The sequence below is a fragment of the Coturnix japonica genome, chromosome 1 (genome assembly GCF_054131305.1).
Source record: "Coturnix japonica strain WE chromosome 1, WE-NBRP24, whole genome shotgun sequence".
Lineage (NCBI taxonomy): Eukaryota > Metazoa > Chordata > Aves > Galliformes > Phasianidae > Coturnix > Coturnix japonica.
The window spans coordinates 109,499,239-109,512,984 of NC_140663.1; the positions used below are offsets into that span (position 1 = coordinate 109,499,239).

Consider the following 13,746-nt stretch of genomic DNA (forward strand, 5'->3'; position numbering starts at 1 on the left):
ACAAACAATCCAAGAGTCAAAAATGAGCATATAGTTCTCTCTACCTCACTTTAAATAGTTGGTTCTTCTCTTTCAGCCTCGAATGCTGCTGGAAACCATATGGAGCACAAGGCATTACAGGACCAGTGTTGATTCTCACAGAATTGGTGCAAGATGGGAACCAACAACACTGCAACACTAGTGAATTGGGATAACAGGAAAATAAGATGAGCACAGCAGACACCAGTGCTTACTTCAATCAGGTCTGCTGCTCCCTTGGAGAAAGGCTGCTGTGACTGTACAAACTACAGAAGTTAAAGGATTTTTGTTCTGTGGCAAATATTTGTCACCATAAATGTTATTTTTTAAAGGAAAACAAAGTTGCAACCTCCTGAAAAGACAAATATTATAGTCTAGGTTGCTATACTGTATAAATTACAGTGAGTCAGGAAATAAAACTTCTCAATTATGCCTGGTATCTCCAATTAGTTTGGACAGCAATCAAAAGGATGAATTCAAGTTTTATTTCTAATATAATTTTTCTCCTCCACTTACTTGCAGACTGATGCAGAAGCTGTAGGTGAAAATAGCATAGGGCTATAGAAGTGGACTTAAGATATCATCGGTCATGTTTGCATTTGTTCTTCACTATTTTTCAGAGCTCTTCTCCTTCAAATATAATTTTTGAGATGCACATCTACATGTAATATTAATTGCTTCTAAGCATGCTAACTGGAAATGGTAAAGTTCACAGTCCTCTTCCTGGGAAGCCTACAGAAGTTCTTAAATACATAATCAAAACTGCATAACGTGGAAATGGCTGCCATGTGCCATGGTATCAAAGCCATGCCTCAAAATTTGTAGTGGCTAAAAATTTTCCATGAAAAATTCTAATCCTCTTCAGAGTTGTTCTTAAACTAAATAAAATCCATCCTCTTCTGAAGCTCATTCTCAAAAGCATTTGGCTAAACACATCCCACAAATTACGAAGCAGTTTACCAGATCAAAGTTGTGAATGACTGAGAACACAGCTTGTCATATGGATGGTGCCTTATGTAACTTTATACCTCATCAGCTCTGCCTACAGCATTTCTACATATATTTCTAACGACCTTTCTTCCAGAATTATGAAATGCCAACACTAAGGTTATCCCTCCTTCGAACAGAACTGACATATGGGACAGTTTAGACGTGTACAACACACAATCCATACAGATTTCATAAATAGAGAAAAGGAAACAATGCCAGAGAGTTCAAATGACACTTATTATATACTAAAGTTATTAAACATATACCAATTAAAAGACAAATGATATCAAAGAATATAAATATTTGTCCTAAGTGCAGTCAGAAAAAAACAAAAAAAAACCAAAAAAAAAAAACACCACAAAAAAAAAAAAAAACAAAACACATCAGGTACACGTCAGCAAGAACTCTGCAAAGCCCAGTAAAGATTAATACTAATCATTATCATCGCTTTTCCTGGAAAAAAAAAAAAAAAAAAAAAAAATTATTTTTCCACAACACAATCAAGTAACACATCAAAAAGCCAAGCCCTAGTTACGCTTTGTAGCACTAATAGAGCAATTATATAACTATGCTCCTTACTCTTATTCAATCAGCAAATTCTGCAAGACCAAGTGCTCGTTATGTTTTCTTTGTTTTTCTACTTTCTCATGTAATTTTGTCCTTAGTCAGCCAGGTCCTGTTACTTCTCTAGAATTCAAAATAACAGTTACATATTCAGTTACGTGCAGTTCCAAATTCTCAAACAGCTAAGGAAATAAGATCAGTCATTTTCAACTGAGGCATCTATTTTGCACTAGCCCAAAACTCAGAATAACCCAAAGACAGGTCAGAGGAAGGACATTCATTCCTTGCATATGGACATATTTACTGCCTTTGGCATACCACAGGGTTTACTTCAGTTCGGTAGAAAAGATCTACTAACAACAGCTACAAATACTAGCTATCAGACAGACTTTAGCTCATTAGTTTTATCGATCTGGTTATGGACCTTTGATTGAGGATTTCCTTCTTTGCAGTAAGTTATCTCAGGCTGAAGACAAGGCAGCAGATAGATAAGTAGAACTTTAACTCACAAAGGGCAAGAGAAAAAAGAGTAAGTAATTTTTCTGCTATGAGCATGCAGATTATTAGCAATAAATCCTAACTACAGCATACACAGATTTTCATTCTGGAATGAAGCATTCCTCATTTAGCACTACAAGGATTAAGTCTAATATTCACTATTACTGAATAGCTAAGTAGCTCTAAGATTTGACCAGTGATAAGGGCAAAGGAAGGGATTTTTGTGTGAGAAATGGCAAGAAGATGAAATTAAGATGAAAAACATAATTCTTATGAGGAATTGAATCATTCGGGGGTGAAGTAGATCTATTTTTTACAGTAATTTGCATATAAACATTTTGTATTAGTGTTAAATGACAAGTAATGTCATGTTGTTAGCACACCCCAACATATTCTCTGCCAAGTAATATTGCTATTTCATCTGCTGCAATCTTTTATCTTTACAGACTGAAATATCCTGTGTGTAATAACTTCCTGTGAAGTCACGACAGATGTAAGTAAACAGTATGAAATGGGAACTAAAATGAATATTCTGTATAAAGCAAAAACATGTTGTTTTTCTTTTAAAAAAGAATACCTTATACATAAATTCACGTTTTCTGAAAAAAACATTTTGCAGACTCACAGGACTTTACTAATTTCTTCTGTTTAAAAAACAATTCAGATCATTCAGAAGTCATTTGTGAAGTTTTCTAAATACACTGTTCTTCACAAGATATTTAACATATTAGGTCTCATTTTTAAAAATATTTGACAATGTTTATAATCAAATGAAACTGTTTTCATCTTCTTCATCAACCCAAACCACAGGAAATATACCATAATACCTAATTCATTGCTATTTCTCCTGCATCTTTACATCTGGATACGGAGGTTCTTAGTTTACAAAGTTCTGAGATGTCTATTTATTTATTTATTGAGAATTTGTCACAGTGAACAAACACGCACATCCACATCAAAAAAAAACAAAAAAAAACAAAAACAAAAAAAAAATACATGCAAAAGCAAGATAATCTATAGGAGAGTGCAAATATACAAAATACATTAGTCACATGCTGAGAAAGCATGCAAAATGCACATCCCCACTATTATTAGCAAGTGAGATCTATAACAGCAGTAGCAGCTGGGCTATGTCTTTCTCTCCCCTTTTCTGTAGCATTGCAGGAGCAGAAAACCTGTGTAATCTCACCCCCAGGATACTTGCTCTCTTGTTAACAGCACAGCATGGCAATTGTCAGCCAAGACAGACTCAAGTGAGACACAGGCCACCACTTGTTCTGCAATCAACTAGCAAACACTGGAGGATCCATTTGTTACAAATGCTCACGACAGGATGGGAATACTGAGAGAGACCACAGCTACCTACCACCTTTTGTCAAAAAAGAATATCCTTTAAATAATGCTACCAAACACAATCACACATAATTAGTGACAGGATGAGAGGGAACGGCCTCAAAATGTGCCAGTGAAGGTTCAGGTTGGATAATAGGAATAACTTCTATGAAAGAGAGGTCAGGCACTGGAATGGGCTGCCCAAGGAGATGGTAGAGTCATCATCCCTTGAGGTGTTCAAAAAACATTCAGATGCAGCATAAAGGGATGTGGTTTAGAAGGGGAAATATTGGTGGTAGATAGGCAGTTGGGCTAGATGATCTTGGAGGTATTTTCCAAACATGGTTCTATGATAAGTGTCTCCCAGTTATTACCATGGCCAACAGTTTGTCTTTTTAGTACTGTTCCACAGCCTCTCTGGGACAAGTAAGACCCATGCACACACCAAACATACTTGTTTATGTCCTTCAGAATCTGGTTTCCTCAAGGAACATTGCCCCATAAACTGCAAACAAGCATCATAAGCAACCAGTCTTGCCAAAACCACAGCTATAAAGCAGAAATTGTCAGAGGAAATCTTGCCCATAAAACTCCTTGGAGAAGGACAGGAAGGCTACATCTCCTAAAGCACATCAGCTGACACAGAAGCTTTCCTCACCAATGGTTCCTCTGTCTTAAAAACCTCTCCCCATAGTGTGGGAGCAGGAATGACTGGTGGGAAGGGTTGTTCTGTCCTCCTCAATTGTTCTCAGTGCAAAAACAAAATAAAGCAAACAAACAACACCTCTTATAGGTGTTCACTCACCAACTCAGAGAATGGGGAAGAGAATCTGAAGCTGCAATCTGTTTGGACGTGATTAGTACAAAATCGGAGATTATGCTTGCAAGGCAAAATTAATATTACTGTTTCCATGCCATCGTACTACTGATCATTTCCAACATCCAATTAGATCTTAATTCGCTTGGACTGAATACCTGTGCCTCATGCCAAATTCTAGTTCAAATCCTCTGTTAAACTCCAGTGTAGCAGGAGAAACAGACCGGCACCTTGCATTTTAAAAAAAAACTAGCACAGTAACCACCTGTACAAGCAGTTGTCCTGTGCTGAAGATTTATAGGTTTAGCATTCTCATAAACATACAGTCCACATTAGAAGCTAATTCAGAAGAACAGGCAAGCACTAACCAGGACAGATACTTATTGATGTAATAAAAAAAGAGAGCCTGCAAGTATAGGACCAGGATAGCCAAAAGGATTGTCTCTGAATTAAATTTCCTAAGAGGTTTATCTGATTGGTGAACAATAAATTTAAATTAAGTCCACTAAAATCAATATAACAATCGCATTTTCTGTCCCTGAGGAGCCATCAGCAGCCAATTGTGAGACTGCAAAAGCCTCCACTTAAATTAGAAGTTTAAATCTGAATGCTTGCTATTGTGTTTCAGTGATAAAGTTTCTTTTTAAAACCAACTCAGAAAAGCAGACAATGCTACATGCCACAAGGACCAAGAAAGTAGAGACTTATTGCACGAATTTAGGATGCGTTGCAAGCTTTCACTAAAAATGCCTTATTTTATGCACAGTTTAGTTCTATATATTATTAGCTAAGATAAGGGAGCTACAAATACAAGATGTGTCTGTTTGTCTAAAGATAACATCTGTAATTATGTACCCGGGAGGAAAAAGGAAATTTCAGCTAATAAACAAGGTTCATTCTGTGAAAATAGGTTACATTTGAAAGAATCACGATCTGTCTCCCTTGGAAAGAATTGTCCTCAGTGTTCACCCTACCTTAGATTTTGTCTCAGTTAATTAAGGTATTTACTTTCTTGTTTCCCTTTGCACTGTCTGTACTTTGTGACAAACTCTGTCTCCTTGTATGCCCAATTTTTTTTTTAATTTATTTTTTAGGATTGCAACTTTTCCTTCATTTAAAAAGTGATGGAGTTAACATTACACTGAGCTACTTAAGACCATAATACTCTAAAGAAGAAAATCTAAAGCCTGTAATAGAAGGCTTTTCCCCACTTCTTTACTTCACTTTTTACATTTTCGTTTTTTTATTTTCACTCTCTTCTTTACACCTCACAGATGTTATGTGATATTCAGAAAAGCTGCTGCGCACTAAGAAATCACAAGCCCTTCTGAGGAGCCTTTCAGTGTATCATCTTTGATTTCCTCTACAAAGATTCAAGATTCAGCTTTCTTAAAGCTGCTGCTGAAGCTTGGAAAAGTAGTCCACATTAGAAACTGCAGAACTCCACTTTAGGCAGTCAAGTACATCTTAGCAGAGCTGTTCACAATCCTTTCTACAGCTACAAATGCAGACAGTGCACCCAATCTTTACAATCACATAGAAGTTCATAAGAACAGTGAAGTTAGCACAGAGAGCATTATAAAAATCCCTCTGCATTGGAGATTTATGTATTATTTACACTTTTTTTTTTTTTTTTTTTTTGTTTTTTACACTCCAGTATTTCATCCTTTCTACTGTGAAATACAAGCAGCTCAAATAATCATCTAAAAACATAATTTGCTATACTCTGAGGGACTGCATGAGAGATCAGTGAAAAATGACATGTTGTTGTTTTTTTTTTTATTTTAAAGGGCAACTAGCACTCATTTACTACATTCTAATTTCTCTGATTCTAACTATTTTACTTTCCAAAACAAACACAGTCTAATCTTGTCGTGATTTTAGGTAGGCTTTTTTTTTTTTTTTTCCTACCAACAAAGAAATAGAAGTCTTAAACCCCTGACGCAGATTTATTTAACAAGCACTATCCTAGCAGTAGATGATCTAATTTATCTTGACTCTGGTTTAAAATGTTAAATCATTCATACATTGAACGCAGTTCATTCTTGAACTGTTTAGATGCTTTTTAGAACTAGAAATTTGAATACACGAACAATATTCATTCCCTCCCCTTTTGCCCCAAGAAGTTTACCAGTGCACAGAGCAAGTCCACTGCTTCCAAAATAAGTTCCTGATGGCCAATTCGTGTGACTCCAAGATCTTCCAGTTCTTGGTGAGTAATACGTAGTAACTGGTCACCACTAATCTTTTCTCTCTCAAAATTCTTAATATATTGCTGCAAGCAATCATCAAGACCTGCAGAAACAGGATGGAAGAAGCAAAGAGAAAAGTTAACAATATTCTATACTGACATAGGAGATAATGAATAAATAAATACATACAGAGAGTATTTGTTCTACGTTTAAAAATAAATATATAAACATAATTTATATTACAATCATGGTAAACCATAACGTATAAGTTTTGGAGAGCTATGGCAGCCATGCCTTTTCTATCTCTGGGCAATACCAACTACTCTTGAAACCTAAACATAGCCCTGAATTCTTACCATATACTGTGTTAATGATCACGCATCTGAAGCCTCTAGTAACAGATATATTAGCAATTATATTAGCCTCTATTTCATCAGAGAGGGGAGTAGAAAAGAGGGAACAAGGGAAAGGAGGAAGTCTTATGGCCTTCTCTGAGTGCTGTATGTACACTATTATATTAGTTATCAGAGTATTGTAGGAGTCTGGCAACAAGGGAAAGCATTGGTGCCAAAACAAACTCTAAGAAGCAATGAGAGGTTGAATACATTTAACGCAATACATCAAGAACATTCATGTCTCTTATACTCTCTCCCAGCACACTTCTGCCATGGCAGGTGACATGATGGAGGGGCACTACTGGAGATGCCATCCCCCAGTGACTTGTCTTTTCATGGGTCTCCTGACTACAGTACTCCATGAGCCCATGCACAAAACAGCAGAATCACATCAGAGCATATCTTATGCTACAAGATCGTTCATACTCTTCTGGTGTCCTTATGTACAGGATCAGGTTCTGCTATGGGACCACCCCAACTGTAGCTGTTCAGTTTTCATGCCAATCCAACAATGTTTTGCCCAACTACATGTTTTTGCCTAGAGCAAAGAGCATTGCTGAGCATGAGGTAATTCAGAGATCTCTTCCAAATCAATCTTTGCCTCAGAGCCCTGCCTAGGAAAGCTCTGCAGCACTGTTTGCTCTCCATGCAAAGGGAATAAGAAAGACTTTCTTTTTTTTTTTTTTTTTTGGGGGGGGGGGGGAGGGGCATATAAACTTTGCAACAAATAGAATATCTCCTAGTGGATGAATAGAATTGCTACAGAATATCCCCTAGTGGATGAATAGAATTGCTACTACGTAGCAGGAATTGGCAAAGTTTTGAACAAACTGACTTAGCCTTATCTTCAGATATGTCCACCTTTCTGATAGTTGCCTACAAACAACAGGCAGCACATCTCTCCCTGATGATGAAAAGGCATCTGCTCTTTAGGTTGTAAGGCAGTGAGAACACTTTTACTTGCTAATCAATATGTCAGAAAACTCTGAAGATGTGTGAAAGAGCAAAGATCTGACTGTTGAGCAGGAAACCAAGCATATAGCATAAATCTTCTATAGAATTTTCTCTTTCACCCCACTCAGGGTGCAGCCACACCTACTGCAGTCTCATACAAGGAGCACACACACGATACCATCATCTTGAAGTGTACGACACAAGCCTCCTTGATTTATCCATATTTGTACCTGTTTTGTTCAAAAGATTTGGGAAATGAACTGCATGAACCTCATTACATGCACCGTCTCACGTACAGTGACGTTTATTTTTTGAAAGAAATTGAATATACTTGATGATACATAAAATGCTTCATCTAAAATGTATTAAAATAGACTGTAGATGTGCTTTTGCTAAATGACTAAAAAAAGACAGCAGTAAGTACCTCTGATATTCCTGTACTTAAGTCCCACACTGCTTACATAGATTGCTGAATGAGAATAATAAAATTAAAATGTTCAACGTCATCAGGTATCAAAAATAAAATAATAATAATTCCCAACCTAAGAATCTAGTAACACAAATCCACAATAAGACATGACAGATGCACTTGGTAAACACTTAATAAAAGTTAATTCTAAATAAAGCTAAAACTCTTCCTCCTGCTGCTATATGTGTATTTTTATCATTCAGTTGCAATACAGACAGATGCATATAGTTGGTGCAAGATAAGAAAAATTAAAGAAAACAAAAATATTACTGACAATTGCTTGACTCACCGATTTCGTAAAATACAGACCCAGGAAAAAACAAAATAATCTAACTGCAGATTACATGACATTTTCAGAATAGCTCACCACAGTTACTTCCCCTCACTTCCTAAACAGTGTATTTTTTATTTTTTTTTTTTTAAAAAGTCATTTATTTCTATTTTCTCTTTCTTAATCAAGGAAAAGCAATTTTTTTCCATAAACAAAACCATGCACCAATAGGAGACACTAATAATGCAAAAGGGCAGTCAGCACTCCGCATTCACACCTTTCAACCCCCAAAGGCATGATAACAGCCTTATTTGCCAGCAGACTGCAGGGATTGAGCGTTCCTGGCGTACAAGGCCATTTAAGTTGGGACAGAACAAGATGTAACAGAGAACACCAAGTGCCTGGGGTCCATGGAGACACCCTAGAAGCCAGCAGGGAAAGCACAGCTTTCTTTAGTGCAGCCTGTCTTTTGCAGCACTGATGTAACTGCACACAACCAGTCTCAACGTAACAGGAATTGTTCTCTGATGACAAGAACTGGGGAATGGTCTCATATCCAACATTCCCCTCTCCTTCCAAATAACCCCAGGATTCTCTGAGTATATGTAAAGGTGCAGGCGTTCCATTAGTGTAAAATTGTATGATGGTACTTCTCTACCTTTTAGGCCTGCTCTTCAAAGGAAACACTACTGTCTAAATTGTTGGGCTTGGATTTTGACAGAGACCACAAGTCTCATACTTCAGAAACATCACACATTTCCCAGAAGGCAAACTCCTCCATGGTATCTCTCAGAGCTTACCATCCGGGAGCCTGGCACTGCTTCTAGATTCCTCTGCATTCATAGCCAGATGGGGGTCTGGAAACAGAAGATGATCTTGGAGGCTTTTTCCAACCTTGTTGACTCCATGATTCTATACACTGCACTCTCTTTCAGACAGAATACCACTGAGGGGCTGTGTTTGCACATGTACTGTTCTCTGCATTAACAGAGAAAGGAGTAATACTCTTCACTGAGTTTAAAACATGCTATATCCAATGTGACTAAACAAATAAGAGAGAGAGAATTTCTCCAGAAAAAAAAAATTCTCTTGCAAGCAGAGCACACCATATCTATATATTTTCTCTACTCTGTCACTGAGTTCTGCCTTCTGTGAGCCAAGCTGGGAGTTCATCAAATCATTAACAGTTTTTAATGGCTCACTGATGCGAAATCGGACAGATTTCTATGAAGTGAATTCCCATTATTACAGTGGCACAGTAGAAACTGATCGGGAAATGTTTAATTTCATTTTCCTATTCATACAATTTTCTGGAAAAAGATTGCAAGATGCAGTGCTACTCTCAGGGGAAATCTTCTGTGCTTGCAGTCTTCTAACTAATAACACAATCACATACTCCATGATCTTTCTGAGGTATTATCTTATTTTCATGCAGGTAAAGAGTTATCCTTTGAAGCAAGAAAAATCAACTACAACCATGTAGCTCAGAGCCAGAAAAGGTTATGCACACCTGTGGTAAATCGGAGGTATTTCATTGAAGGGTCACTTACATCTCCCAGTTCTGATCCTACCATCTGCTCCTTTTCAAGAAGTTCAATTTCCCTCTCTTCTCTCTGGGGATGCTTCTGTAAGAAGTGAGCTATTTGCTAGGCTCTTAACAGAATGCAGGGCAAGTACACTGCCTATCTGCGACATGGATTATATGTATGTAAGCACAGTGATAGTCCATCGCAGCTATAGCTAAGGTATGAACTTGTTTCTTCGGAAAATTCAATCCAAAGTAAATTATTAACTATACATGCCAATGTCTCTTTAAGACATCACCACACCCCTAAACAAATATTAGAAAATAAGGCTAAAAAACTTTTTCCATAACTAGATCTACTATCAGATTTCTAATCAGCTGTTCAGCAGCTATAAGAGAAGATGCAGCTCTAAATATAGTGACAACTAGATAGAAAATCATTCCCCAGATTGGTGGTAAATGAATTTTTTTCTTTAGGTTTTTTCCCTTTAGGTTTTTTAGGAGAACTACAATGAAACTGACAGAGCTTGTATACTCATTAATCTTTTTTCCACCCTGGAGTTAAGGAAACATTATGAACACTGCAGGTGTAACTGTCATACCTGAAACTTTGAGAGGGAACTATATTTTTATGCTTCCTTGGTAAATCAGAATGAGGATGTAAATTAACACCTTCCCTTAGTGTGTCCTTGTTCTCTAAACCCAGCAGTTACTGAAGAGCAATAACATACAGAAAATACATGGAATAATTTTGCAGGGGAAAGGAAGACATTCTGCTTTCTTAAAAATAAGTGAACATTTGGGGATTTTCTTCTCTGTAACGTAAATCAAACTAATCCATCTTTTAGTCTGAAGGGTAAGACTATGCCCTACATGAACTCTGTCAGTTTTACACCTTAACAAATTCAGGCAATGGACTATAGCACAGAACTTAACAAGCCATCTTAAAGAAAGTTTAAGCTAGAATTTAACATAAGCTGGGAATTTGTGTAGCAACAAGCAATACCATTTCAGATGATAAACTACTATTACAGCATTCTTATCTGAACTAGCATGATGGAAGGAAAAATCAGTTGCTTTCTCTCCTCTCAACCAGTAAATCCGCATTAAGTTTAAATCAACTATACCTATGGACTGACCACTGTAGAAACTGCACGTGGGCCCACTTACATCAACACACCATTTTGTGAATTTAAATGTCCAGATGAGTACTTGATAAGTTAAAGCACCGTGCTATGATTCACACATTTATTTTATTAATACACAGCTGGTAGGATACTAACCTATTTAGTCTCATTATAAAAAAGCAGCTTTCTTTCCACCAAAGAGTAAGACAAGCAAACAAGTAACTTCTCTGTACTTAATGCAGTTCAAGCAGACAGCTGTTTCTGGAAATGGCCAGCAACCCAGAATCAGCAGTTCCCATTTGGGATATGCACTCAGACATCCCCTGTCAGTGAACTAGAATGTGAGGGAAGTGATAAAAAAGGGAAGACTTCACCACAATCTGTTCTTGGGAGATAAACATCTGGAAACTCCCCACATCTTCTAGCCACCATAAGCATGACCAACCTGCCACTCCCCTCCTTAGAGGCAAAAAAATTACGTTCTGCTGTTCCAAGGGATGCTTTGGGATCTGCAGCACATCCTGGGCATTGTAAGTGACAAACAGATGTCACAGGTCTCAGAGCCAGATGACTGACTTAAGTTCAGTAGATGGCAAATGCCTACTTATGATGGGATGGCAGCAAAAATTAATGCCCAGTCCCATAGGAACATTGTCAGATAAGAACTGGGAAGCCAAAGAGCATCTGCAAAGGTGCTGAGAAGAAATCCAGTCTGGGGTAAGAAGCACTGTCCACAGTCAGTACTAATTCCATAATTAAAAACCAAGTCCTGTGCTAGTAATCTACCTCTGAAACATCTGCTGTTTCTGTGCCTACAAATACACTCTTATTTCTCAATCAGGAGCTTTCACAAGAACTGGAAAAATATTCATTATATGAGAGTGTTGGCAATAATCTGCAATTTTTTTTCATCAAAAAATCATCATCATTAAGACTGAGCAGATCATACCTGGTTCATCAATAGCTCCACTTTACAAAGCCTTGCACCAATTTTTAAAAGGATTTTCTTAAGAAAACTAAGTAGAGAAGGATGAAATATAGACTGACTACCAACATGATTTAAAGATATACAAGACCAAGCATGGTTCAATGTTTAGAAGATAAGATTTTCAGCAAAACAAGTCCTTGCTGTTATACTATTTAGAATCAAGGCTTATTATGAAAGTTGGGCTTGTTAATGGTGTGAATACTATCCAGTGTTGTGTTTAGCTGTTGATAAACGTCATTATTCATATTTCTCTGAACACTTTTTGTTACCATTATGCCCATCTGTATACCAAACCCAAATCTTCACATAACACATGAGTTTTGCTAAGTATTTGAAATCTTAAAACACAAACAATACTGCAACATCCAAAGCAGAGCTACATTTCTTTGAAATTCAAGAATTAGTATCCCTGATTATCAATATTGTTCTCAGTGTAAGAGGTTATAATTATTGTTATATTTAGGACTCTTATTATTGGATTACAACAACTACATTGTACAACTCCAGCTGTGGCCTTTGCGCAGCAAAATAGCTGAAGTGCGCTGAAAAGTTAGTGTGGTTGATAACAGCAATGGAAATCTCTTTGCTAGTGGAAGGGAGAAGAGCTTGCCAAACAGCCCACGGCATCATTAAAAAACAGGAATCCCTCAAATGAAGCTAATCAAAGGAAAGCACGCACTGCTCCTGATAAACACTACATCCAGGCACAGGGCATAGGGCAGGCACAATGGGGATGGTAGAAAGCATGCATTCATCCTCATAATTGAATGTATAAAATGACAGCTTTTAAATTCAGACTTAGAAGTTCAGCACAATTTGGGAGACATCAAGGGATAAACTAGAAACATCTGAACAGTAACGTCTTTTTCTTTTTTTCTTTTCCTCTTTTTTTTTTTTTTTTTTTTTTTCTTTAATGAAGGAGTCCCTCTCGTATTCAGAACAAAAAGAAGACTGAGAACAGGAAAGTTGTTTCTTTTAATACTGTGCAGTACCCAAACCATAAATTCTCTAACAAGTTACCCAATTATTATCAATATTGCACAACTAGAAAGACTGAATAAAAATCCAACAGAAAATTTAAAATAGGGAATACCCTTATCATCTCAAATTTTATCGTATATTAATGTATGCCCTATTCATTTTTGAAACAGCTCAGAGGACACGGAACACACCAACAAAATGTTGCAAAAGCAAGAGAAGAAAGTGACATTGCCACTTTGAACACAAAGATGAATAAATTTTTATGATACAGAAGAATCCAGCCAGTCTGGTCATATTCAGGATCCCATGATGACAGACTCTGGACAAACTAATATGCAAGGAGATACTCTCCACAAGATTCAAGCTGGCTAGCCAAGAAAGGCAGATCCCTGCTGAATTGCTAGCTTAACTTCTACTTCATTTCACTTTGCAGTTTCACATGATCTCTCTCCTTCCATTACTTCATGTATACTCCAGATTGCAGATCACCTCAAAAAGAAAAGCCTTTGGGATCCAATCAATCCTTAACCTCTTCCCTCAAAGTACCACATTTCTATACCAATTACCAGAAGCAAACTAGCTGCAGCGTGTTCTATCTCAACATACAGGCTGTTTTCAATTAGCA

The 13,746-nt window shown here is 37.1% G+C and overlaps 1 protein-coding gene across 7 annotated transcripts in view; it reads right to left on the reverse strand.

The window, feature by feature from the left end:
• CNKSR2 (connector enhancer of kinase suppressor of Ras 2) overlaps window positions 1–13,746 on the reverse strand; it is a 198,711-nt gene that overhangs the window by 159,039 nt on the left and 25,926 nt on the right. For all 7 annotated transcript variants that reach the window (XM_015885366.3, XM_032440929.2, XM_015885347.3 and 4 more), the window contains exon 2: window positions 6,351–6,514. In XM_015885366.3, the coding sequence (XP_015740852.2) occupies window positions 6,351–6,514 (164 nt within the window). The remainder of the gene's footprint in view (window positions 1–6,350; window positions 6,515–13,746) is intronic.